Source organism: Protopterus annectens, chromosome 5.part1 (assembly GCF_019279795.1).
Source record: "Protopterus annectens isolate FY-2018-M chromosome 5.part1, PAN1.0, whole genome shotgun sequence".
Taxonomy (NCBI): Eukaryota; Metazoa; Chordata; order Ceratodontiformes; family Protopteridae; genus Protopterus; species Protopterus annectens.
Window position 1 is genome coordinate 795,787,795 of NC_056736.1, and position 24,427 is coordinate 795,812,221.

The 24,427-nt window shown below is 40.6% G+C and overlaps 1 protein-coding gene across 23 annotated transcripts in view; it reads right to left on the minus strand.

Annotated features, from left to right (window-relative positions):
* Nucleotides 1-24,427, minus strand: part of ADGRL2 (adhesion G protein-coupled receptor L2) — a 1,061,651-nt gene that overhangs the window by 143,336 nt on the left and 893,888 nt on the right. For all 23 annotated transcript variants that reach the window (XM_044073413.1, XM_044073427.1, XM_044073415.1 and 20 more), the window contains one exon: nt 930-1,150. In XM_044073413.1, the coding sequence (XP_043929348.1) occupies nt 930-1,150 (221 nt within the window). The remainder of the gene's footprint in view (nt 1-929; nt 1,151-24,427) is intronic.

A 24,427-nucleotide genomic window follows, 5' to 3' on the forward strand; every position in this document is an offset into this window, starting at 1 on the left:
GAGAAAATTTGTTAATACTAATAATATTAATGATAATATAGCTTTGTAAAGCAACAATTTAAATGTGATGACAGCCTCTCTCTGCAGCTTCTCATTTTGATTTTGTACATTGCTGTTTGAATGAGTGTGTTAATGCTGTTCTTCACACACACACACACACACACACACACACACACACACACACACACACGCACGCGCGCACGCGCGCACACATGTACACGCACACACACACATACACTCCATGCTTGTGTACTGATGCTTTACTACTGTAGCATGTGGCCTCCATAAGATACAACTACTGCCCTGATGTAATCACAATATATCACTCATATACAGAGCCAAAACAAAATGCATTCTGAAGCCATTATTGTTGTCCTTTTAGTTTATCTCATCAGAAGTCCTTCATTTCTTAATCTTTTGTTTCAATATGAACTCTAAAAACACATGTTTAATAAGCACGCTTATTTCAATATAAGAGCCTTAATGGAGACATATAATGTGTTGTACTGCAGTGCTTCTTTGAAAGCATACAGAAATGTAAAATCTTACTGGAGGGCCTGTAGAAAAAATCGTACCTAATGAAGCAGTCAGTTAAAACCACGATTTTAGCCTGTCAGATATTTACGGTCAAGATTGTTTACCATTTCTTTTTTTCTTAATATCTATTTGAGGCCAAGAAGTTATTTACTTTTTCAATTTGTTTCAGGTCAATCTGTGTGTGAAAAGATAAGCTAGGAGTTAGAAATCTGCCATTCCAGCAAACAAATTCCCTGAACCTAAAAATTACAAAAGACTTGATTGCAATTTGTGCCCCACAAAGACCATTCTCTTACCAATAAAGCTTTCAGAGTTGTTTTACTCTGTCAGGGCCCTGTGACAGCTAATGAAGCCTTGGGGGAAAAAAACTGAGGCCACTTCCAATTACTTACGCTTTTTCAGTTCGGTAGCTCTTGTAGTCAATGGCTGCGGAGACTCCCACCACAATAGCAGGGAAAAGGTAGCCAACAACATAGTAGTATTTCTTCCTTGAATATTCACTTTCAAAAACTTCTATCAGCAGGATGTAGAGCTGAACTCCCTCCATGCACATCCAGGCAAAGGCCGCAAGAAAGAAAAAGTGCAACAGACCTCCATATATAGGACAAATAATCTGTAAAATGAAAGAAACACAGTTACTCAGCAAAAGCATATTAAAAAGTAATTTAGCAACATGCAAGACATAAATAAACCTCTTAAGATGCAAGAGCCGAATTCAGAAAACCTCTAATTAGAAATACAAACTTTTTAGTCAGTGTGAAACAAACAGATAATACATTTTTTTAAACATTATAGATGTAAGAGAATGTAATCAATTTGTTTCATAACATAGTATTAATTATCCACTCAAACATAAACTAAAAAATTAATAAAATTAAAAATGACTCAGTGTAGGAAACAGAAGATCTACAAAGCTTTTCCATTAACATAATTCAGCTAGTGCTTTCTCTCAGTACGCAGTCATCGATGCATGATAAAATCAGTGTGGTCTATCAAAGTCATGTCAATACATCAAGGGTATAAACAGTGCAACTACTAACAATTATGACATCAATACTTCCCAAACACTTGTTAAAAGATAAATAATAATACATTTTACAATTAAAAGATAAATAATAATACATTTTACAAACACTGCTCCTGCTAACAATAACATCACTATTACACCACCACTGATAAATCTGTAATTTACAAATAATGCACCTACTAACAATGATAACATCAATACTGCACCAACATCAATTAAAAGATAAATTATAAGTACTTTACAAATGTTGCACCTATAACAATGATAACATCGATATTACACCTATACTGATTAAAAGATAAAAAAATAATATGGATTTTGGGAGTAAACAAGTACCCAACTTATATCTCCTATGTGGACAGAACAGCCCCAACAAACATAACTCAAAATAGACTTATTGGGAGACTACTCAACCTGTGGGGGTAACATAATGCATGCTTAACCCATGAGGTTTAGTAACCATAAAGTTAGTATACCAGCAAAATCTGATGTTAGTTAACAGAAAAGTTATTTTGGGACGTTAATGTACAGGATAAAGATGCCCTTGAATGCCAAAGTACTCCTGGTCCATTATAGGTTCATAGGTTCATAGATTATTACTAGGCTAACTGCCCTTGTGGGTCATTTTAAGCCTAGCAAGTATCTTTGCCATTTTCAACATCCTTCCCTTCTACTCCTTTCCTGACATATACTGCCACATCCTCTCCATTCTTGCGTGGTGTATTATTTCTAAGCACCCACTCCCCAAAAATACCAGTTTCCAAATAGCTTTTTTTTTTAACATTCCCATGTTTACTTTGTTGTCAACTGCTAATGTTTCTAGGCTGGCCATCTTGCTTTTTCTTTTTGCCCTCATTGCCCTGATATCTGCAAAACATCAATCCTTCTCTTATCAGACTTGGGCTACTCATTCCCTTGTAATAGGAACATACAGATTATAGTACAAACATGAGAGCCATTTGTAATGAGCCATTATTATTCAGTGGTAATGAAGACATTATTGTAATGGTATAACCACATCTCTTGGATATGAGGACAAATGATCTTGATCACCACTACTGCCCTTGTGTTTTTCCCCATGCAAGTGCTTGGTCCTTTGCGTTCTGTCCATTCGGAGGGGGGGCAAGATCTTTGTTTTCCTCTTGCTTTCCAAAGGCTGACTAGCATGTGGATTGTTGAGGTTTCAAGTTGTTTTTTGTGTGTGTGTGTGTGTGTGTGTGTGTGTGTGTGTGTGTGTGTGTGTGTGTGTGTGTGTGTGTGTGTGTAATTATTACTCCCTTACATCCATTCCTTGCCTGGATATGCTCCATATGACGCTGAGTTGATTAAATGGGTAAAGAAAATCTGAATGAAACAATGAACTAGAGAGTAAGGACACAAAAGTAAATCCAGGCAAAAAAGGCCAGTTCCCCATGACTGTTGTAGCCTTTGGAGTTGACATTTCTTTTTTGGTTTGTTGATATTTTCATATAGTGCCAGAGCCTTTTTTGGTTTGAAGTGATACATTTATTATGTATTTACATTAGTGACAGCAAATTCAAACTATAGGTACTGTATATAATGGCATGTTATTATCATCAGGTCATATGAGTGTGCATCACTAATGCAAATTTAAATTAAGTCATATAATGGTGCTGTAGTATTCTGGACCAATTATTATTGACTGTGTAAAGTACTGTTAAGAAATATGAATCTCATGACTAGCACAGTTACTATTGTTTAATGTTACAGCTGTTCCTTTTTCTTGGCAGCCAAATATGCACCTTTAAAAAATTAACCAGCTTGTTGAATAAGGTTTCTCAGGCAGGCTAAATTATTAATACCCAGATCTCTTACTGAGGGAGAGAATTTGCTGTTTTTTCCCCAACAGTTGTCTGTTGTATCCCATTTTAATGAGTCACTTCCACACCAACCAGAAAAATGGTTAACTGTAAAATGCTATTTTTTCAGCTTGTTTTAATAGATTTGAATTTGCTGAAAGACGAATGAACCTCTGCATGGTGCAAAGAACTGAGGAAAATGGATGTTGTGTGTATTAAAACAAATGTTAAATCTGTGTAAGTGTGAGCTTGATTATGAAGTGCTGAGAACGGACAATGATGCATGCAGTGGAGAGAAACTTGTCAGCCCACTTTATAGTTCTACAAGATGTTTGTGATTTACCATGAGCAGTAAACTGCAGTTTGTGAAAATGTTTGTTAGTTGTTTTGCAGTTTAGATCAAACAGCTGTTACATTTAAATATCAAGATAGTGCTGGTACTGAGGATTGTATATCCCTTAAAAAACTCTTTAATTCTACTGGAAAGTAGACACATTCTTCAAGAAACAGTGGTGATGAGATTCCATTGCCATACTTTTCATAGTACACAAATGTGTACACAGTTTAGAGGTATGCTGCTGCTGTTGTGTTATTAAGATGACATATTCACAAGCATATTGCTTTTGAGTTTTGCACTAGCTTGCCTTAACTTTTCTAATGTCAACGTTGTTTTGTTTTCACTATGGAAAAATGAATGATATACAGTAGTCAGAGAGGAGCCTGCACATTCTCCCCTCCCTGTGTTCTTGTGGGTTTTCACTGCTGTTCTAGTTTTCTTCCATCTCCCAGAAATAATGTTAATGGTTGAATTAGCAATCTTGGTAAGTTGCGCATGTGTGTGTGTGTGTGTGTGTGTGTGTGTGTGTGTGTGTGTGTGTGTGTGTGTGTGTGTGTGTTCTATGATGTACTGGCATCCACACCAGAACTGGCTCTCTGTCTTGTTTAATGGAATAGATTCTGACTCCACAAGGCACTGCATAAGAAGCGGTGAGGACTGGAAAATGAATGCATGAACTGGGTGACATGGTTTACAGGTTCTAATTATAATAACCTGTTACATTTCACAGTTAATATCTTGATGTCTTCATATGAAGCCTTGGCTAAGTTTAGTTGTCAGTACTAAATATTTGTTTTCTGTAATAAATCTGATTAAATTACCATTTCCAATACATCCAAATTGCAGATAATATATAGGATGTTTTCATGATATGAGTTACATAAAGCCATGAGCCTGATGATTTTTTAATAATGACTTTATCTGTTACATTATAAAACCTTGGACAGAAATGGGTACTTTGTAGATGCATTGCTTACATGGGATTAATAAATACAATACCTGACTATGAAAAACAAAAAGGGGGGTGTAGATTGCCTGCAGAACTGAATTCACTTTAGAAACTGCAATATTTTAAAATGTAGTTTCCTTATTCACTGGAGAAGTTTTAGTATGTGTGATTTCTAAACGTAAACAACCAAGTGTGCAAATTTGCATGTTGTTGAATTGGGAGGTTGGCATAATGGTTAAGGTGTTTACTTTCCAAACACAAGGTGCAGGGTTTGATTCTCACATGGGGTTATATGCATTTAACTTTGAAACTCTACCCTAGGTGATAAGGTGAGACACTGACTCAATTAGATAGGTAAGAAAACAATATACAACAGAACTACCTTTGTTGGTATTTCTTTGATAAAAAACTTAATTATAAAATGCATAGATTAGGTTCCACAGGAAGGTGCACTCAATTTTGGAGATATAAAAGCTGATTGTTATTCCACAAAAACATTTTTCATTATTTTGAAGTGATAATATAAGAAATACCACACTATACATTAAAAAAGTACAAATATGTCTGGTGGGCACAGTCTGCTTAGGACAATTTACATAGTTCCGAAGACTGCGTTTCATTTACAACAGGCGGAGGTACTGTACAGATCCTTGAGAAAATTCTATCAGAATTAGTACACAATCTCTGGTAGTAAGCCAAGTATCAAGAATTTGACAATAGGCTGGAGGACCACAAACAATTTTTTTTTTTGCTGGCAGTTTGCAAAAGCTGCTGTGTGCACTCCTTTTTTTCACATACTGTTTTCCTAGACCACCATTAGGATGAAGAGCAGCAAAAACTATATTTTGTAAAAATGTAAACTGAAGAATTTACAAATTTCTTTCTCTTCTGTTACTAATGTTGTACTAGTTAGCAAACTATAACTAATTGGTTGTGTAATCTGAAAGTAAATTATGTAGAAATATTAAGCTATGTAACAATGGCATGCATAATTATCTGTACTTCACTGTAAGCTAAAAATTACTACATTCATAACTGTTTCTCTCTATAATGTAGGTTATATTTATTTATACACATTTTTTTTGCCTAAAACTGTGCTGCACTACATTGATATACTGTGCAACAGCATTCGTGTTACAGCTGAAAAGTTAACAAAGATCAAATAAATAAAAAGTTAGCCAACTCCTAATTTTGCTACATCATCCTGATGGGCAGATGCAAATGCGCACATCAGTTCTATGCACCAGACCTTACATGACAGATGAGAAAAAAGTAATAAAAGTAATAAAAAAATATGCAAAAGGCCTGAAGGCTCAGCAATTAGAAAAAGGTCAGGCCAAACAGCTAACACTTGCTCAAGGGATGAGGAAAGCACAGACCATCTACAAAAGATACATTCAGAAGGTCACTGCAATGACAAGTCCTTTTATAATTAAATTTAAATTTTTAGATGAGTATCTTTTAAAGCAACTCACTCAGATGAGCTCCAAACAGTTTTGACAATAAATGTCAGACAAACATGATGGTATTAAGTGCCTAAGTAAATGTTTTTTGAACAGTGAAGCCAATGTTTGCTTATTATGGTGTCTTGGCGGTAGTATTTGAAGATGTAGCTGCAAACATCAGTGACTCTGAAACACTAACAAAACTAAACTCAAGAGGCTGGGTTTTTAGTGGCAGTAGAAGTACTTAATTGTACACACCACACATCTGCATCAGATGGATAAAACAAATCAGGAAAGTGTAACACACACACTTACCTTTCTTAGTGAAAATAGCAGATGATCAAGACAAACACACTTTTCTGTACTGTGCAAATGCCAAGCAGTAATAAAGACCATCCAGAATTCTGTCATGTGAGGACTCTACCAAAAAAATCTACATACATTTAATGTGCACATATGAAATCTCAGGAAAAGGGAAAGCAAATAAGCAAATGCTAAGACATCTGTGATCCCAAAATGACTTATTTGAATGTGAAAAGCTATTACACATAAACTGCAGTCACATTTCACACTTAATTGTTAAAAAAACACTGCTGGCTGACTTTTCAAACAGTATAACTAAACAAAGCAGGTGTGTATACAGTCTACAAACTGACAATTTACACTTGGTGACTGTAACTACATCATGCAAAATTCTAACTGCAATGTACATTTCTTCAACTGCCAGTCTATGTCCTGCAGTTAGCTGAGATGCAATCCAACCTGACTTTTACAGTAGGTCATTAAAGAAAAGTACAGTTTTGTACCTACCATAAATGTAGATGTTCGAGGATCCACATTGCTGCAGTCCTAACCATTGGGTAGTCCGCTGTCCAGTCGGCCCGAATACCAAAGTATATGGCTGACGTCGGTCAAGGCGCATTAGACTGATGTCAGGGCGTCAGGGTACTAATGCGCATGACCGACGTCATATCCTCAGTCTTTTCTTGCCCCAGATGTCAGAAGACCCTAAAAAGACAAGGCCCAAACCAAAACACCAAAAAGCCCTGCATCAAACATATATACAATATATACAAATGTACAAGAATATATATATATATATATATATATATATTAGCCCACACCACCCTAAACACAGAGGGAAGGAGGGAGGGTAAATTGGACTGCAGCAATGTGGATCCTCGAACATCTACATTTATGGTAGGTACAAACTGTACTATGTTCTTCATTCCACATTGCTGCAGTCTAGAATCCCAAAGCAGAGTTAAGGGAGGCTGGCAAATCATAAGGAAGCAGGAGCTGTCAACATGCCTTGCAAAATAGCTGTGGCAAAACCAGCCCTAGATTTAGAGTAGAGAGGAAGGTGGTAATGCTTAGAGAAAGTATGCACTGAACTCCAAGTAGCTGCCTCCAAAATATCCTTAGTTGCCACCCCTTAGAAATGCTGTTGAAGTGGCAGTAGCCCTAGTGGAATGAGGCCTAATCCCAGCTGGAATCTCCTTGCCATGATGGGAGTAACAAAATGAAATGCAAAACCCAATCCACTTAGAAATAGTTTGCTTAGACACAGGCTTGCCCTGAGAACTCAAAGCAAAAGAAACAAACAATTGCTGAGACTGCCTGAAATCCTTAGTCCTGCTTAAATAATAACGCAACTGCCTATGTACATCTAAAGTGTGCAAAATCTTTTCCTTATTTTGGGGATCTGCATAGAAAGTAGGCAAATGAATAGTTTGGTTTAAAGCCACACTAGAAACCACCTTAGGCATAAAGGAAGGATTAGTACATAATGATACCCTATCCTTATGGAAAATCAAAAAGGGCTCTACTGCCATAAGGGCCTGCAACTCAGACACCCTTCTTGCAGAAGTAATAGCCAACAAAAAAGCAGTCTTCCATGACAAGTATTTCAAGTCAGCAGTAGCCGCGAGCTCAAAGGTTGTAGAGTAAGTTTTCCAACACAAAATTGAGATCCCAAGCAGGAGTAGGAGCTCTCGTGGGGTCTTATATTCTTTGCCCCTCTAAGAAACTGCTTGAACAAAGGATGCGAAAACAATGGTGGGTCACAATCATAGTGAGCTGAAATTGCTGCAGCATGAATCTTAATGGAAGAGAAAGACAAACCTTTGTCCAGTAACTCAGTAAGATATTGAAGAGCCACACTCAAATTTGGCTCAGAAATCTCCAAATTGTTTGCTGCACTCCAAAATAAAAATCTCTTCCATTTTTCTGCGTACACTTTCCTTGTACTAGGTCTCCTGGCTTCCATAATCACATTTAAAACTTGTTGAGGAAGTTGAGACCTGCTGTCTTTCAAAACAGAATATGCCAGGCTGTTAGATGAAGAGAGTGAAGCTTGACATTGAGCAGGTGACCATCTCTCTGGGACAACAGGTGTGGAATCAAGGGTAAAGGCCATGGAGGCTTCTTTACCAGACTCCTCAATAATGGGTACCAGTGCTGCCGAGGCCAATCTGGAGCTATTAAAATCATCCTTGGCTTGTCTTGGCTGACCTTTAGAAGCACCTTTGGAAGAAGAGGCAGAGGTGGAAGCATACACATGAAGATTTTTCCAACTGAAAGAAAGAGCATCCACTTTCCAAGCTGTGTGATGAAACCTCTTTGTGCAAAACTTTGGCAGCTGGTGGTTTAGTGGAGAAGCGAACAGATCTATGTCTGGAGTTCCCCAGGACACTGTCAACTTTTGAAATAGATGAAGATCCAGTTTCCACTTGGGGATCCATGATTTGTCTGCTTAACACATCTGCTAAGGAGTTCTGTGCTCGGCAGAAACCTTGCCTGAAGAGTTAGTTGCAAGCTGGCAGTCTCCCATAAAATCATTGCTTGCCTGCACAATGGGTAAGAATGGGTTCCCCTTGTTTGTTGATGTACCACATGACAGTTGTGTTGTCTGTTAGAATCAACACCTGCCCTGGAAGAAGTAACTCCTTGAAAGCCATTAATGCAAACTGGACTGCTAACATCTCCTTCATGTTGATATGTAGATGCTGTAGTCTGGCAGGCCACTTGTCTTGTATCCACTTTCCATTTAGATGAGCTCCCCAAGCAATGTCTGAGGCATCTGTCGTTAGAATCTGACTCGCCTCTGGCCGGGTCACAGAGAGTCCCTTGTTTAGGTGACATTCCTGAGCCCACCACAAAATTCCTTTTGAATGCAAGGTATTATTTGAATGACAGTGTCCAAATCCTGGCAGTGCTGTGTCCATACATTGTTGAGATACCATTGTAGCTTCCTCATATGCAGTTTGGCATTGGGAAGCACCAGAATACAAGATGCCATGAACCCTAAGGCTTGAAGGACTGTCCTTGCAGTCAGCCCGGACTGAAGAGATAGTTGATGGAAGTAACTGGAAAGATTCTGTTGTTTGTCCGGGGTTAAAAGGCCATCTGGGCTGCTGTATTCAGTCTCACACCCAGAAAGCACATGTCTTGAGAGGGTACTAGACTGGACTTTATTTCGTTCACAGAATACCCTAGGCATCTTAGCACTGCTATGACATATTCCAGATGCTGTAGAAGGTCTTCCTTTTCTTGAGCCAGAATCAGGCAGTCGTCAAGTAAGGATAGATTTGAATTCCTTTTAACCTGAAGTAAGCTATCACTGGAGCCAGAACCTTTGTGAATACTCTGGCAGTAGATAAGCCAAAGGGCAATGCAGAGAACTGATAATGAGAATTTCCAGCTCGAAACGCAGATACTTCCTGCAACTTAGTCTTATAGGCACATGAAGGTAAGCTTCCTTGAGATCTAAAGTTACCATCCAATGATCTTTGCCCAGCAGAGGTAAAAGCTGTTGTAACGTCAACATCTTGAACTTGGGAATGTCCAGATAAGTGTTGAGGATAGATAAATCCAAAATTGGTCTCCACGTGTTCCCCTTCTTTGGTACTAGGAACAGGCGAGAATAAAATCCTAGGCCCCTTTCTGGTACAGGGACTGGCTGAATGGCCCCTATTTGGAGTAACAGAGAAATTTGCTTGTAAGCCTCTTTCCTTTGTGGAGGCGTCTGGCATGCCTTTGAAAGGGGCAATGTATGGAAATAAAACCTGTAACCGTGGTGAATGATATCCAACACCCATCTGTCTTGAGTGATTAAATCCCAATTTTCTTTGAAAAGAGACAGTCTTCCTCCCAAAGGAGCTGCCAGACGAGAATCTACTGGCAGCTGAAAAGGCAGGTCATTGGGTCTGTTTACGAAAGGACTGACCCCTGCCCTCACCAGAAGTCTGAGCAGGTGAACCCTGTTCTAGGCCTAAAAGAACCTTGAGCTCTGCCCCTACCACGTCTAGACCTACCCCTAGACTGGGAATCATAAGCAGGATATGTCCATCCCTTAGTAGGCCAATTTCTACTAAACTTGGTGGCTGCACCTGCAAAAATCTTTAACAGTTTGCATAGACTTAGCTTTGTCCTCCATTTTCTTTAAAACTGCTTCCACAGGCGAACCAAATAACACATCAGACTGTAAAGGAGCATCCAAAATCCTAGTCTTAACATGCTCTGCTAAATTCTGATCCCTCAACCAGGCATGCCTGCGAAGAACAGAACTAGTGGCAGCCACCCTCGAGGAGGCCTGCACAGCATCAAAACCACATTGCAAAGAATGCTTACCCACTTGTTCAGACACATGAACTAAATCCAGCAACTCTTTACACTCTATACCTTCCGCCAAAGCATCCACCTTAGATTTCAATTGTGAAAGGAGATAATTTTGATATTTTAGCATGTGAAACTGACAATTCAACGCTCTCATGGCTAAAGTGGAAGAAGTATATACTTTCTTTCCCCACCTATCCAAAGCCCTAGCCTCTTTATCAGTGGGAACAGGATTTTTAACAACAGAGGCCTTAACACCTTTAGGCCCCTGAGAAACAGTTTCCGGGTCTGCCCTAGGACTCTTAAACAGATACTTATGAGCTTCAGGCACCCTATAGTACCTATCAGGTTTAACAGGGGCAGGAGGCAAAGAATCAGGGTTCAGGGATGCCTCTGCAAAAACATCTTCCACCACATTCAACACAGGAGGTATAGCTAAAGGCCTATGCTGGGGTAAAATAAGAATTCCCTAAGCCTTTTCCTGGAATCAGAGTAATCTTGGCCTTCCCATTTAAAGTGCTCCCTCATGGAATGCAGAGTCTCTGAAAATGAGAAATCCTCAGGAGGAGAAGCTGTAGGAGTGGAATCATCCACATCAGAATCAGAATAAGGAGGATACTCCTGCAAGTCTTCAGAAGACTCAGAAGCCTCTGAACACTGTTCAAAACTTTCAAACTCAGGTTCCACCCTAGGCCTCTTATCAGGGGGCATAGAGCCTCTAATCATAGTAATTAAATCTTCTGCCATTTTAAGCATATGTTTCTTAGGCACAGAACCTGAAGTGCTAGGAGAAGCCCCACTGAAGCTAAACTTGGCCTACCTCTCAAAGAAGTTTTGGAAACAGAAGGAGAGGCTCTAACTACCTTGGGAAGAGGGAAGAACAGTTACCTGAGAAGCCCCTCAGCCTGGCCTACCTCCTGAGAAGGCACATTCTGTAACAGTAAAGTCTCTGCCTGTGACTCTAAAGAAACTCCTGGCAAAACCTCTGGCTCCACTGAGCCTTCTAAAGAACCGGCGTCCGGGACTGCGGTTCATCAACCCTAGGCTTTGCTGTTTTGTCCTTGCGCTTTTTGGCGCGAGGGCCAGCGGCCGGAGCATCCGGCGGCATTTTATAATTACAACGCTTCCCAAACACTAACCTGGCACAGTCTAACCTTCTCTTAATAGTGCGTTTGTTAAATCTAGCACAAGAGCGGCAACCAACAACGTCGTGCTCAGGCCCTAAACAAGGTATACACAAAGTATGGTAATCCCTATGAGGTATCTGCTTCCCACAAGAAATACAGTTATTCACTTTTTCTGACATCCGGTTAAATACTGGGGCAAGAAAAACAAAATGTTCTAGCGAGTACTTAGCCAACTTTGATTGTCTGAAACTCCGACTTGAAATATTTCAGAACGCCAACCTGCACTCGCAAAACTGCTTCTGCATCGGACCATGCGGCAAAAAAGACTGAGGATATGACGTCGGTCATGCGCATTAGTACCCTGGCGTCCTGACATCAGTCTAATGCGCCTTGACCGGCGTCAGCACTTTGGTATTCGGGCCGACTGGACAGCGGACTACCCAATGGTTAGGACTGCAGCAATGTGGAATGAAGAACATCTTGTAAATGTAGCTATTCAGATATTGACAAAACATTGCAAAGAAAGTCACTGTCCACTGAGAGAGGAGTCTGACCTTTGCACTAACTGTTTAAAGTTATCATTTGAAGAAAGAAAATAAATCACATGTCTGACAAATGCCATGTACTGCTCTGAATAACCCTAAAGTATGTACATTCCTTTCTGTTTCACTGCCTAACAGCATACTTACACACATAGCTGGACTTAGGCATAGGCAAAATAGGTGGCCACCTAGGGCGCCGCTCTACCAGGGGCGCTTTTCCAGTATTTATTTGGTGTAGGTTGACCATGATGGGGGCACTGGGTGGTGTACGGGGGGGGGGCACGGTGGAGCCCTTTTGCTTAGGGCACCAGTTAACCTAAGGCCGATGATGCTTACACAATCCTTGCTTATTTTTTTATTATTACACACAGTTTTTTAATCTCTAATCCAACCTCTACTTGCACATGACCAGCCTACTAGGTCACCTTTGTTTCAATCAGCTGAAGGTATGGTTTAACCCCTTAAATCATGGATCCCTGGGAAATGGGTAATTAGTTTGGAACTAACTGCACCCCGGCAAAAGAAGTACAGGGTGGCCTTCATGCAACATAAAATCTGGTAATTCATCAAGGATTTTCTGTTGCTGCCCTAAACCCTCTACCTCAATGGTCAGCACTGCATGCTGCCAAAGCAGAGCCTGCAATACCAGCCTACTGGCATAGTTATGGATGTACAGTAACAGGCAAGCAAAGCACAATTTATGCTCCAGTTTTGTACAATTTCACCTGCAGAACGTGTCAGTAGAGACGCAAACCTAACTACCTTCTTTCCACAACATGAGCAAGCAGACGTTGGCCTATCTATCCCACTACCCCTGTCCCAACTCCTCCTTGCCTGGGTCACAGGTTGAGTTTGGATGACACTCACAGCATTATCATTCTATGCCACAAACTCAGTTACTACTATGAAAGTTGCTTAAACAACACTAACGCATCCATTCACTTCACATCAAATGTTGTAAATCTCTTCCCTAAATGCAACATCCCAGTCTGTGTATTCCCTCCCTCACTCACTCACTCACTCACTCCCCTACATGCAAATGTTATGTACTAAAATTACAAAGATTTGCAATGAAGGAGTCTATGTTGTAGTACTCAAAACAAAAATACAACTGTGTTTTCCAAAGAAGGGAATCCTCCTTGGAAGAACACATCATTTTAAGACATGGTGTGACACTCCAGTACTCAGACAGAAAATGGAAGAAATAAATGGAATCTGTGGGAACACCACATGCAGAACATTGTTCAGGATGAGAAGTGAGGTTTAAGGAAAGGCAGGACATCAACAATTTATGTAATGTTGAAATAAATGATAAAAATGTATACTGCATGAAAAATGTTACTGTGGTACATTTTCTCTTCTATGCCACTGTGAAACAGGATTAATTAAAGATGCTTAAAAATCTCTAGCTTCGTAATCTTAGCATATCTGGGACAGTAGACATTCAGATCATTTGATAGCTAGTTGTTCTAATGAAGGGTGGTACTCAATGAAATTAGAATACCATGCAGCAAAATTATGGGAGCGTCAACCAACATACTCTGTCTGAACACTGATGGGGACAGGCACATAGCAGTAGAGATCACTGATGTTACTAGGCAAGAAGAAGTGTCCTATGGATGACTAGTCTGCTTTAGTGCCCATTCTTTTGGCAGACAGAATCACAATCATAGGTGTTCATTAATGAAGAAAGAAACACAACTAAGCACCAAAAGAACAGCAACTGGAGATGATATCCATAATATAATGCCACCACACAATCCAACATTCTAGTTATTGGAGACTCCATTGTGAGACACACTGATGTCCCTCTTATCAGGCTGAGTAAGGAGAAATTCACGATCAGTTGCTTATCAGGGACTAGGATCCGTGGCGGATTACACATACACTCAGGTCACTGGACCACAATTACCAATATGACTCAGTCATAGTCCATGTGGGAGTAAATGACCTGAGACGTACCTCCCTAGACTATATGAAGAGAACATCATGGAGCTCTCGGAATATGTGTCTCAGGCTGGTATGAGCCTAGCATTGAGTAGCATTTTACCTTCTAAAAGAATTATGCCATAACATGAACAAAAGATGATTAACTTTAACAATTGGGTTAGTTTCTGGTGTCACTCTAAGTGGGTGCAATACTTGTCAGCATGGTAGGAAATGGTCAACAGACCAAGATGCTTTGCCAGGGATGGTCTGCATCTCTCCCAGCTAGACTTTCAAATATTAGCTAAAACTTTGTCTTCATCCACAGTGCCTTTTTTAGGCAATGTCAAACTGAAAGTACTTCCAACATAGCAAATCAAAACCAATAAAATCTAAAGGTACTACTGCTCAGTGCTTAGAGCCTAAACAAAAAACTCCACTCCTTACAAGTTTTCTTTACCCTAGAGAATGCTGATGTCTATGCGGTCACTGAGACATGGTTTAAAGCCACAGAGAGCACACCAAAAGTGCAAGGTTATAATGCCATCCACACATTTAGGCCAGCTACTTCATAGGCAAGGACTTAAGATGAAGGTGTCTCTATTTACATCAAAAATAAATATACTTCAAGGCTGATCAAACAGGACAGTGCAGTTCAGCTGCTCCGTGTTCAAATCACCACAGGCAAAATCCAATACCACTTCCTTGCAAGCTATAGGTCCCCCTCCATGACTCAGGAAACCCATACCATGTATTTAAACTTATTAAGAACACTAACCATCCAACCCAATACCATATTCGTGGGTGACTTTAATTACCCCTCTAATAACTGGGAATCCTAAATGACACCAAAAGTACATGCACAGAGCCTCCTGGATTTTGTAAATACAAACTCCCTGAATCAGATAGTCAATACACCAACCAGGGGTGCAACCATACTGGATCTGGTCCTCACTAATACTGGAGAAAGCTGCACACCCCTTAGTGTAATGCCTTCTCTGGTAAGGACAGACCACAAAATGGTCTCCTTTGTAGTAAAAATAAAACCTGGACCCCCCGCTAAACCTGGAATATTCAGGAACTATTCTAAGGTTAATCTCAACTGCGGTGGTGGTGCTGCGGTAGTGTTGTCACCTCACAGTAAGACGTTGTCCCGTTCGATTTTCAGCTAGAGCATCTTCTGTGTGGAGACATGCATGAATGGGCGTACCTTCGTTGAAAGTTGTGCATCAGAGCCGGCAACTCAGCATATAAAAATCTACTGCCGATCATTAGCGGACCGGAGTTCCACTGTGACAACCCCTAACTGGGAAAAGCCGAAAGACTCAACAACAACAACATTCTAAGGCTAATCTCCTGCTATTAAGTGAGAACCTGGCAAACGTTCAAGCCCCCATAAACCCTGAGAACACTGATGCCTATGCAGAACTGTTTACAGAAACCCTGTACAAGCATGTTAATAGCTGCATAGATGCAGCTGTACCCACCAGAAAAACTAACTCAAAAAAACAAGCTACCCTGGTGGAATCACAAAATCAATAGGCTGTATAACAGGAGGAAGAAAATCATGGCAAAAATTAGGAGGTGCAGCACGCAGCAGGATAAAAGCCCTCTCATACAACTAAACAAGCAACTCAGAGGACAAATAAAGTCTACCAAAGCCAAATTTGAGGTAAGTTTGGCCTCCCAGGTCAAGGACAACCACAAAACATTCTTTAGCTATGTCTGCAACCTCAAAGGATGCACACAATTGTGTGCAGAGCTAATTGTAAATGGAGTCACCTATACTCAGCTAGAAGATATAGCAAACCTCCTGGCTGATAAATTCATCTCCAACTTTACCCCTCTCTCCCCTCAGGAAATATCTTTATTTATTTATTTATTTAACATTTGTTTACTTTGAAAGTCCGACTTGGAACAAAGCCAATTTTCTGTGCGGGCCCGGGGAGAAACGCTCCAGATGCATGTCTTTGTGACGTGGGAGGAAACCAGAGCTCCTGGAGGAAACCCACATGAACGCAGGGAGAACATGCAGACTCCACACAGCCAGCACCCCGGCCAAGAATCGAACCAGAGAACCTCTTGCTGTGAGGTGACAATGCTACTGCTGCACCACTGTGCCATCCAAAGATCATGAAATATAACTCCCCCTACTATCATTAGGGAACAGGTCCTTAATGCTCTCTCTAAGACCAAGAACACTGCATCAATGGTCCCAGATAATATCCCAGGATGCCTTCTAAACAGTATGACACATGACCTATCAGGGCCTCTGGAATTACTATTTAACTGTAGCCTCCAAACAGGCTTCATGCCTCATGAATGGAGAAAGGCAACAGTCATCCTTCTGAACAAAGTGGGCCATCTATTGGTAACTACAGACCCATAAGTCCCACTAGTCTTATATGTAAAGCCATGGAAAGAATTATCATGGAGATGAAATAACAGAGCTATAGTAAACCTACAGACACTGGACTCAACCCAGTTTGGTTTTGTCAAGGGCATATCATGCCTACTCAAACTGGCGGACATCTTTGAGCAGGTCACCAAAGCAATGGATAAGGGCAAAATTGTTCACACTGCCTACTTTGACCTGGCCAAGGCATTTGACACAATACCCCTCTCGGGCATTGTTGACAAACTCAAGAGGTTAGGTACAAACTCGTATGTCACTCGATGGACAGTCAACTGGCTAACAGATAGGACCCAGGAAGTTAGAATTTGGGAGTCCACCTCTATAAAGAGGCCAGTTCCAAGTGGAGTCCCTCAAGAATTAGTCCTTGGACAGCTCCTTTTTGGCATTTACTTCTCAGAAGTCAAGGCTAATGTCAGTGGTCTCTAGCTGACTAAATTTGCAGATGATTGCAAAATAGGAGCTGTCACTGGGTTCCTATTACATTATCAAAGTTCTGAAACTTCGAACACCATAAGGTCGAACCCTTATGTTCGAAGTGTCAGAACTTTGATAACGCTAAAAAAAAAAATATAAAAACAAAAAACACAGAATAAAGTCTTTCAAGCAGGGGGGCAAGCCCTCATGCACCCCCCACACCCCCTGCTCTTTAAATATACCAACTCCGAGATCGGACTACAGTGCGGTAAAGGGAAATCTTCCCTTTCCACACTGTACTGCGATCTCGGAGTTGGTATATTTAAATATTTAAAGAGCGGGGGGTGTGGGGGTGCAGGGGGACTTGCACCCCTGCTTGCAACAGTTAGGTAGTTTTATTTATTTATTTATTTATTTTAAAGTTCAAATTCTTGAAACTTCGAACATCTGAGTTCGATGTTCTCAGGTTCGAAGTTTCAAGAATTCAACAACGTAATAGGAACCCACTGTCACTGAATCTCACACTGAAACAAATGTTCTCCAGGAGGGGCCGACACAAACAAATAGTGTCAGAGCCATGGACTAAAACTATATGCCAAGAAATGCACAACAGTATCCTTTTGGAAGTCATCCATCCCTGGTAACTATCTTATTGACAACACACCCCTTAAGAGTTGACCCAGTAGTCAGGGACTTAGGGACACACATAGACAGTAATCTAGCCTTTGACCATCATGTGTCTACAGTGGTGAGGAAATCATTTTATGTTGCACAACTTATAAACAAAGGTATGGCATCTAAGTCCACGGAACTCATTGTTCCCCTGTATTCGGCATTCATTAAACTTATCATTGAGTACAGTGCCCCCTTTGGTATGTACCTAACCAGGCATATTCAACAATTGGAACGTCCACAGACACTCCTCAATAAAAGAATATAGGGAGTAAGTAAAATATCCTATGCTGACCGCCTCAAGGATTTATCCCTGTATTCTGTCACCTACAGGCTTTTGAGGGGAGATCTATGCCTGGCATACAGGGCATTGTCAAACCCCACTCTGATGGAACCCCTGCATATCCACACAACTAACAGCACCAGAATTAACCATTCTAAAGACTTAAACCTTGTCTGTGATATAAATAGGACCTGCTGGAGAGATAGGTATGTATCCCAGAGACTGCCCCATCTATGGAACAGGCTCCCCATCCATGTGAAGCAGAGTTCCTCCCTAACCCAATTCAAGTGCAACTTGGACAACTGAACTGGAAACTGGAAATTCATCCCTGGTTTGGCACATATGTCTTTAATTGACATAAGTTACCTGTAAATGGTTCATCTCCCAGGCCCATGTTTACACTTAACAAGGGTATCAGAACTTGTCAGAGATTTGAGATGCATGGCTATGCTTAAAAAGGCCCACGTGGTCATTAGCCTAGGAAACACCTCTGAACCTAAAAGAGCATGAAGCTTCCTATGAACAGGACAGAGAAAATTCCTAAAGGAGCAATGATCATACATTGCTGAGGTGCTTAAACTTTTGTAACATCACAAGATCAGGTAACTGTAAGGGACTAAATGGAGAAAAGACAGAATGGAGGGGGTGGGTCAGAGGAAGACAGTTTGATGGACAAGGTGTGAAGAACATTTAGAAAAAGGATAGAGCACAGGGTGATAAAATCAAAATGAGTTAGGAAATGTTGTAAAAGCTAAGGGGCTTTCAAGGTTCTCAGGGAACACCAAGCAGTTAATTAAGAAGAAAAATCAGAAGTGTTGCTTAATGTGTGTTAAATAACAAGGCTGGCTAACTGCTTACAGGCAAAGCGCAGGGAAGCACATTTCTTTTTTTTTTTTATGGAGAAGACAATGATGAAAAACAGCATATCAGAAAAAGGGATAAACATTTTATAGGTATGTCAGAGAAGGAAGAAAAATCTAGAGAATACCGACAAGGAAGTCATGAATGAAATGAAAAGATGCTCAAGAGACAATCTAGTGTATACACCAGATACCTAATACTTAAGTCCCTCAAAACCAAAGTTATGCTTTTGGAATGTCATATAAACTAGCATTTGTACCCACAGACTGTGTCACTCTAGATCACTGTCAGCACCCCTGTAAAACTAGTCATTCTTTCAAATACCCGAGCCTATGTTTACACCAAAGTCTCAGCTTCCAGCTATAGAAAGTCCTGGTCTGGGTGTGGAAAATATCACATTTGCCTTTCAAAATGGGCTGGGAAGCCACTGGTAATAGAATCTGACAGTCACAACTCCAGTAATTGCTACTGCCTCTAAAAGAAACCTGACCATTTTATAAACAATCTCCAACAGAATATGTTAATTCATAACATTTGCCCAATAGGTCTACTCAGAACAGAGCAATGATGTACAGCCTATCCAGCCACCAGTCCAGCAAAGGTCTGATCTTCTCCTGGGCTCCCTCTAATTCAAACTACTTGATCAAAGTTACTCTCATGCATGTCTGGGAGTTTGTCAATAACAGAAAGTGTATAGTCTTTAGTGTCATCCAAGTAACACACCATCTCACTACATATTCCCTTCCATTCAATAGGAGACACTGCAGTAACCACAACTTCTCAGTTCTAGGATCTAAAGTGGGATAATCCATTCCAGCATCTATAGGGTTCGTAAGCCATTACACTGAGATCAGGAAAAGTCACAAAAACATGATCAAAGCTACTCAGTGATAAAATGAAAAGCATGACTTATCCTTTACAATACTGAAATCACAAACTTATACAAAATTATCCCCATACAGATCTGCTAACAAGCCTCCCCACAATGTCTTTAACCTCTGTACCTTCTTTCAGAATCACACCACTACAGTTTGCCACTCTCTTTTCCCAATCCTTAATAAGTCTATCCTAGTTTTCATTAATAATTCTTTCCTTGTTTTTATTCATATTATATATAATTCGACTCATTGCCACTTAAATGAACTACTCATTTGTCTTTAAGTTATACAGAACAAACAGTATATAACTATTCAATTTTGGCATATTATTTAATTAATCTGTAGCTGTTAGTATTCATTTACTACTTCCTACCTGTCTTTCTTCTTACACTTAATCTTTGACATACTTCAACTTTAGGGAACTTTCCATCTGTCTGTCAGCAGTTTTTCTATAATTACTGTCTTTTGCATGTAACTTAGTTTATATTAATTTACTGCCTTTGTTGACTATGTTATAAAGCTTTTTTATTGTTTCACTGCATTTATGTACTGTTTTATACTGTTTTAACATTACTTAACTGTAAACTGCTTTTTCATACTGAGAGTTGTATTTTCTGTTTGTGAGTGCTCTATCCGAGCTTTTCTGTGCATTTTTGTTTGTTTACAGTTAAGCATTCTCGAGTCTGCTCCTTGATCTGTTTAAAACTTTCATTTAGTGGCTACAGCTAGGAACTGTAATAGTGTGCATTACTATAATTGCATTTTTTATTTAAATTATTAAATTGTAAACTGCTTTTTCATACTGAGGCTTGTATTTTCTCTTTGTGGGTGTTCTTTCTATGCTTTTAAAGTGAGGTTTCTGTGTTCTGCTCAGGTGGCATAATCTTGATAGAGGCCTGTTGTCTAGGCTGGTAGTTTTGTTTGTGTTTCTGGCAGCCATTTTCTGCTGATTGTCTTCATTATTATTGAGAGTAACAAGGCCTCCTGACCTTCTGTAGTACGAGTGATAGGGTAATAGCAGGGGTGAGTAGTAATTTGATCTTCCAACTCTTCCATTCTTACTGCTATATAAATCCTGTGTCTTACAAAGGTTCTGCTTGTATTGCCAGGCTCTGGATTGCATTGCATAAGTGGAAATTCCTTAAGATTCTAAGAGCAGGATAAGTTATTTCTTACACTTATTTCACTGAACTGCACTTCTGAAACGCTTACAATTGTGCTATACAGTTGATCTACTACATTTTGCACTGTTATAAAACTTTTTTTTATTGTTTCACTGTATTTATGTACTGTTTTATGCTGTTTTAACATTACTTAACTGTAAACTGCTTTTTCATACTGAGAGTTGTATTTTCTGTTTGTGAGTGCTCTATCCGAGTTTTTCTGTGCATTTTTGTCTGTTTACAGTTAAAAGCATTCTCGAGTCTGCTCCTTGATCTGTTTAAAACTTTCATTTAGTGGCTACAGCTAGGAACTGTAATTTTCCCACCCACCCTCCCTAGTTTTGTGTGTTCTTATACTTGGTGGCTTTGCAGTTGCTAGCCCATACTGTATATTTGATCTGTGACACTCCACCCAGTCTAGTGCCATTAGTTCACACTCAATTTAATACAGAACATTTGTGAAGGCCAACCCACTCGGATTGTTAACGATGAATTAACTTCTGTTCCAGCTTTCTCCATTTCCACTTTACTGGAAAAAAAAAAATCTATGCTTGCTTCCCCCCTTTCCTGTAGCAGGTCAAACATGGATTTGCTGTGTCCAGGACTGTTTGTGAGCTCCTAAGCTCCCCCTCACTTAACTGGGGTTAAACTATTCCTGGCGCCATAAAGTCTGTTCTTCAAAATTTCCCTTGCAACTAGCCAGCTTTTTAGTTTTAGCACTAATCTGTTTCTTTGATCTCAGCACTTGTTCAGAACTCATTGTAAGCACTAAATAAGTTACAAATTACTACAGCACTCAACTTTCCTCACTTGTCTAAAGGAAAACTTTTATTAGTACTTAATAAATAAGCACCTATTCAGGCATGTCTAAAGGTCAGCTCCCAGTGTTTTCTCCTGTCTGCCTGATGAATCTGGGCATGTTGGGACAATGCAGCAATTGCCTCATGTACACAGACAACCCTCTCCTCCTAAAACCCAACACTATGACCTGTGAGAGATGCACTTATATAGCCAAACTGGAAGCAAAGCTCTCATCACCAAAGACTGGCCTAGTCAGTCAAGAGGAGAAGGTAAACACTTGCATCGCACTACACTCATCACATAGTCCCTCAAAACCTACACCACCAAAACACACACACACACAGAAGCACAAAACACACACCTACATTCACGGAGGCTCTCAGTACAAATCTGCCCAAACAACAGAGACCTCCAAAGCAGAAATGCAAGCAACCTCCACCCCACCCCCAACACAACCCAAATGACACATAACCAACATACTCAGTGTGCCACTCAACTACAGCCCATAAGGCATAACGTACCCAACACTCTAGTCATAGGTGACTCTACAGTCAGGCACACTGATGTTCCACTCACCAGGTTAAACAAGGAAAAAGTTACTGTCAGCTGCCTATCAGGTGCCAGGATCCATCACATAACGCACACACTCAGGTCACTCCACAACAAGTACAAATATGACTCTGTCATTGTCCATGTTGGTGTGAATGACCTGAGATGTACCTCCCTGGACTACATGAAAAGAGACATGGAGGAGCTCTCCGATCTTGTAGCCCAAGCCGGTATGACGCCAGCCCTGAGTAGCATCCTGCCATCACCCAGAATGACACCACAGTACAAGGACAAAATGATTGACTTTAACAACTGGCTAAGCTTCTGGTGTCATTCTAAGGGAATCCAGTATCTGTCTGCCTGAGATGACATGATCGACAGACCACGCTGCTTTGCCAGAGATGGCCTGCACCTGTCGCCCTTGGGATTCCGGATACTGGCAAAGACTCTTTCCACCTCTATAGTGCCTTTTTTTAGGAAAGGTTTAAATGACAATTTCACCACCGTAACAGGTACAAGCAAGCAAAATCTGAGGGTAATGCTACTCAATGCTAGAAGTCTAACCCTCAAAATGCACTCACTCGAGGTACTCCTTAAAATGGAGAACACTGACATCTGTGCAGTGACAGAGACCTGGTTCAAAGCTCCAGACAGCACCCCTGCATTACCAGGCTATAATTCATACCACACCTTTTGGCCACCAAACCCGGACCGAAACACTAAAGGTGGAGGCGTGTCCATATTCATTAAGGATATCCACACCTCCAAGGTAGCTGCTCAGCATAATGCATCCAAGATTATCCACGTTCAACTAGATCTGGGCAAAACCGCAATCCAGATTGTAGCTTGCAACAGACCCCCACCATGCCCCAGGATTCCCACTCCTCTTTTCTTGATACACTGGAAAATATTAAGGTACAACCCAACACTCTAATAATGGGTGATTTCAACTACCCTACCATTAACTTGGAAAACTACTCATGTACCAACTCTTTTGCTCAACGTTTTCTGGAAATCATCAATTCCAACACCTTGGATCAACTTATCCACACCCCCACCAGGGGCAGCAATATCCTAGACCTGGTCATCACCAACATGGGTGACCGGTGTTCCACACCAGAGGTCAGCTCCTCGTTGGTCAGATCCAACCACAAGCTAATCACCCTAGACATCCACATCCCGCTCCCACCCCCCATTAGGAAAACAACCATAAAAAATTTCTCCAAAGACAACTTCACGCTTCTTAAGACAGAGGTGGCAAACTTCACGACACCCATGCAGATGGACAATAGAGGAACGACTGCTGAATCCTACAAAAATGCACTTTATAAGCACTTACATGAGTGCATGGATCATGCTATCCCTAACAGAACCAAGATGCTATCCTCCAAAAAAAGGAAGCCAATCTGGTATTCTTCTGCCATAAACAAACTCTACAACAGAAGAAAGAATCTGTTGCAAAAAAGAGTAAAATCCCATGATTGGAGGAACTCCCTGGTCAGCCTCAGTAGGAAGCTGAGATCCCTCATAAAATCCTCCAAAGCTAGTTATGAAAACAAAATTGCCACTGATTCTAAAGACAACCACAAAGCACTCTATAGCTATGTCAAAAATATCAATGGCAACACTCAGATCTGCTCTGAGTTACAGCACAATGACACTAAATATACAGAACCAACTGATATTGCCAACATCCTGGCAGATAGGTCAGTGCTAACTTTACCCCCCCCCTCTCACCCCCTAAAGGGCCCATCTTTATACTGGAAGAATGCAAAGTTCCTGTAATCACGGCTGCACAGGTAAAAACCTCACTCTCCAAAGCCAAGAACACAGCATCCATGGGACCTGACAACATACCAGGCTGCCTTCTACATGAACTGCAGAATGAACTGGCACCCCACCTAAGTATCATGTTCAATCATAACCTCACCTCAGGCTTTGTGCACATTGAATGGCGCACCGCAACAGTTATCCCACTCCACAAAGGGGGGGGGGGGCACAACAGACCCCGAGAACTACCGCCCCATTAGCCTGACGAGCCTCGTCTGCAAGGCCATGAACAT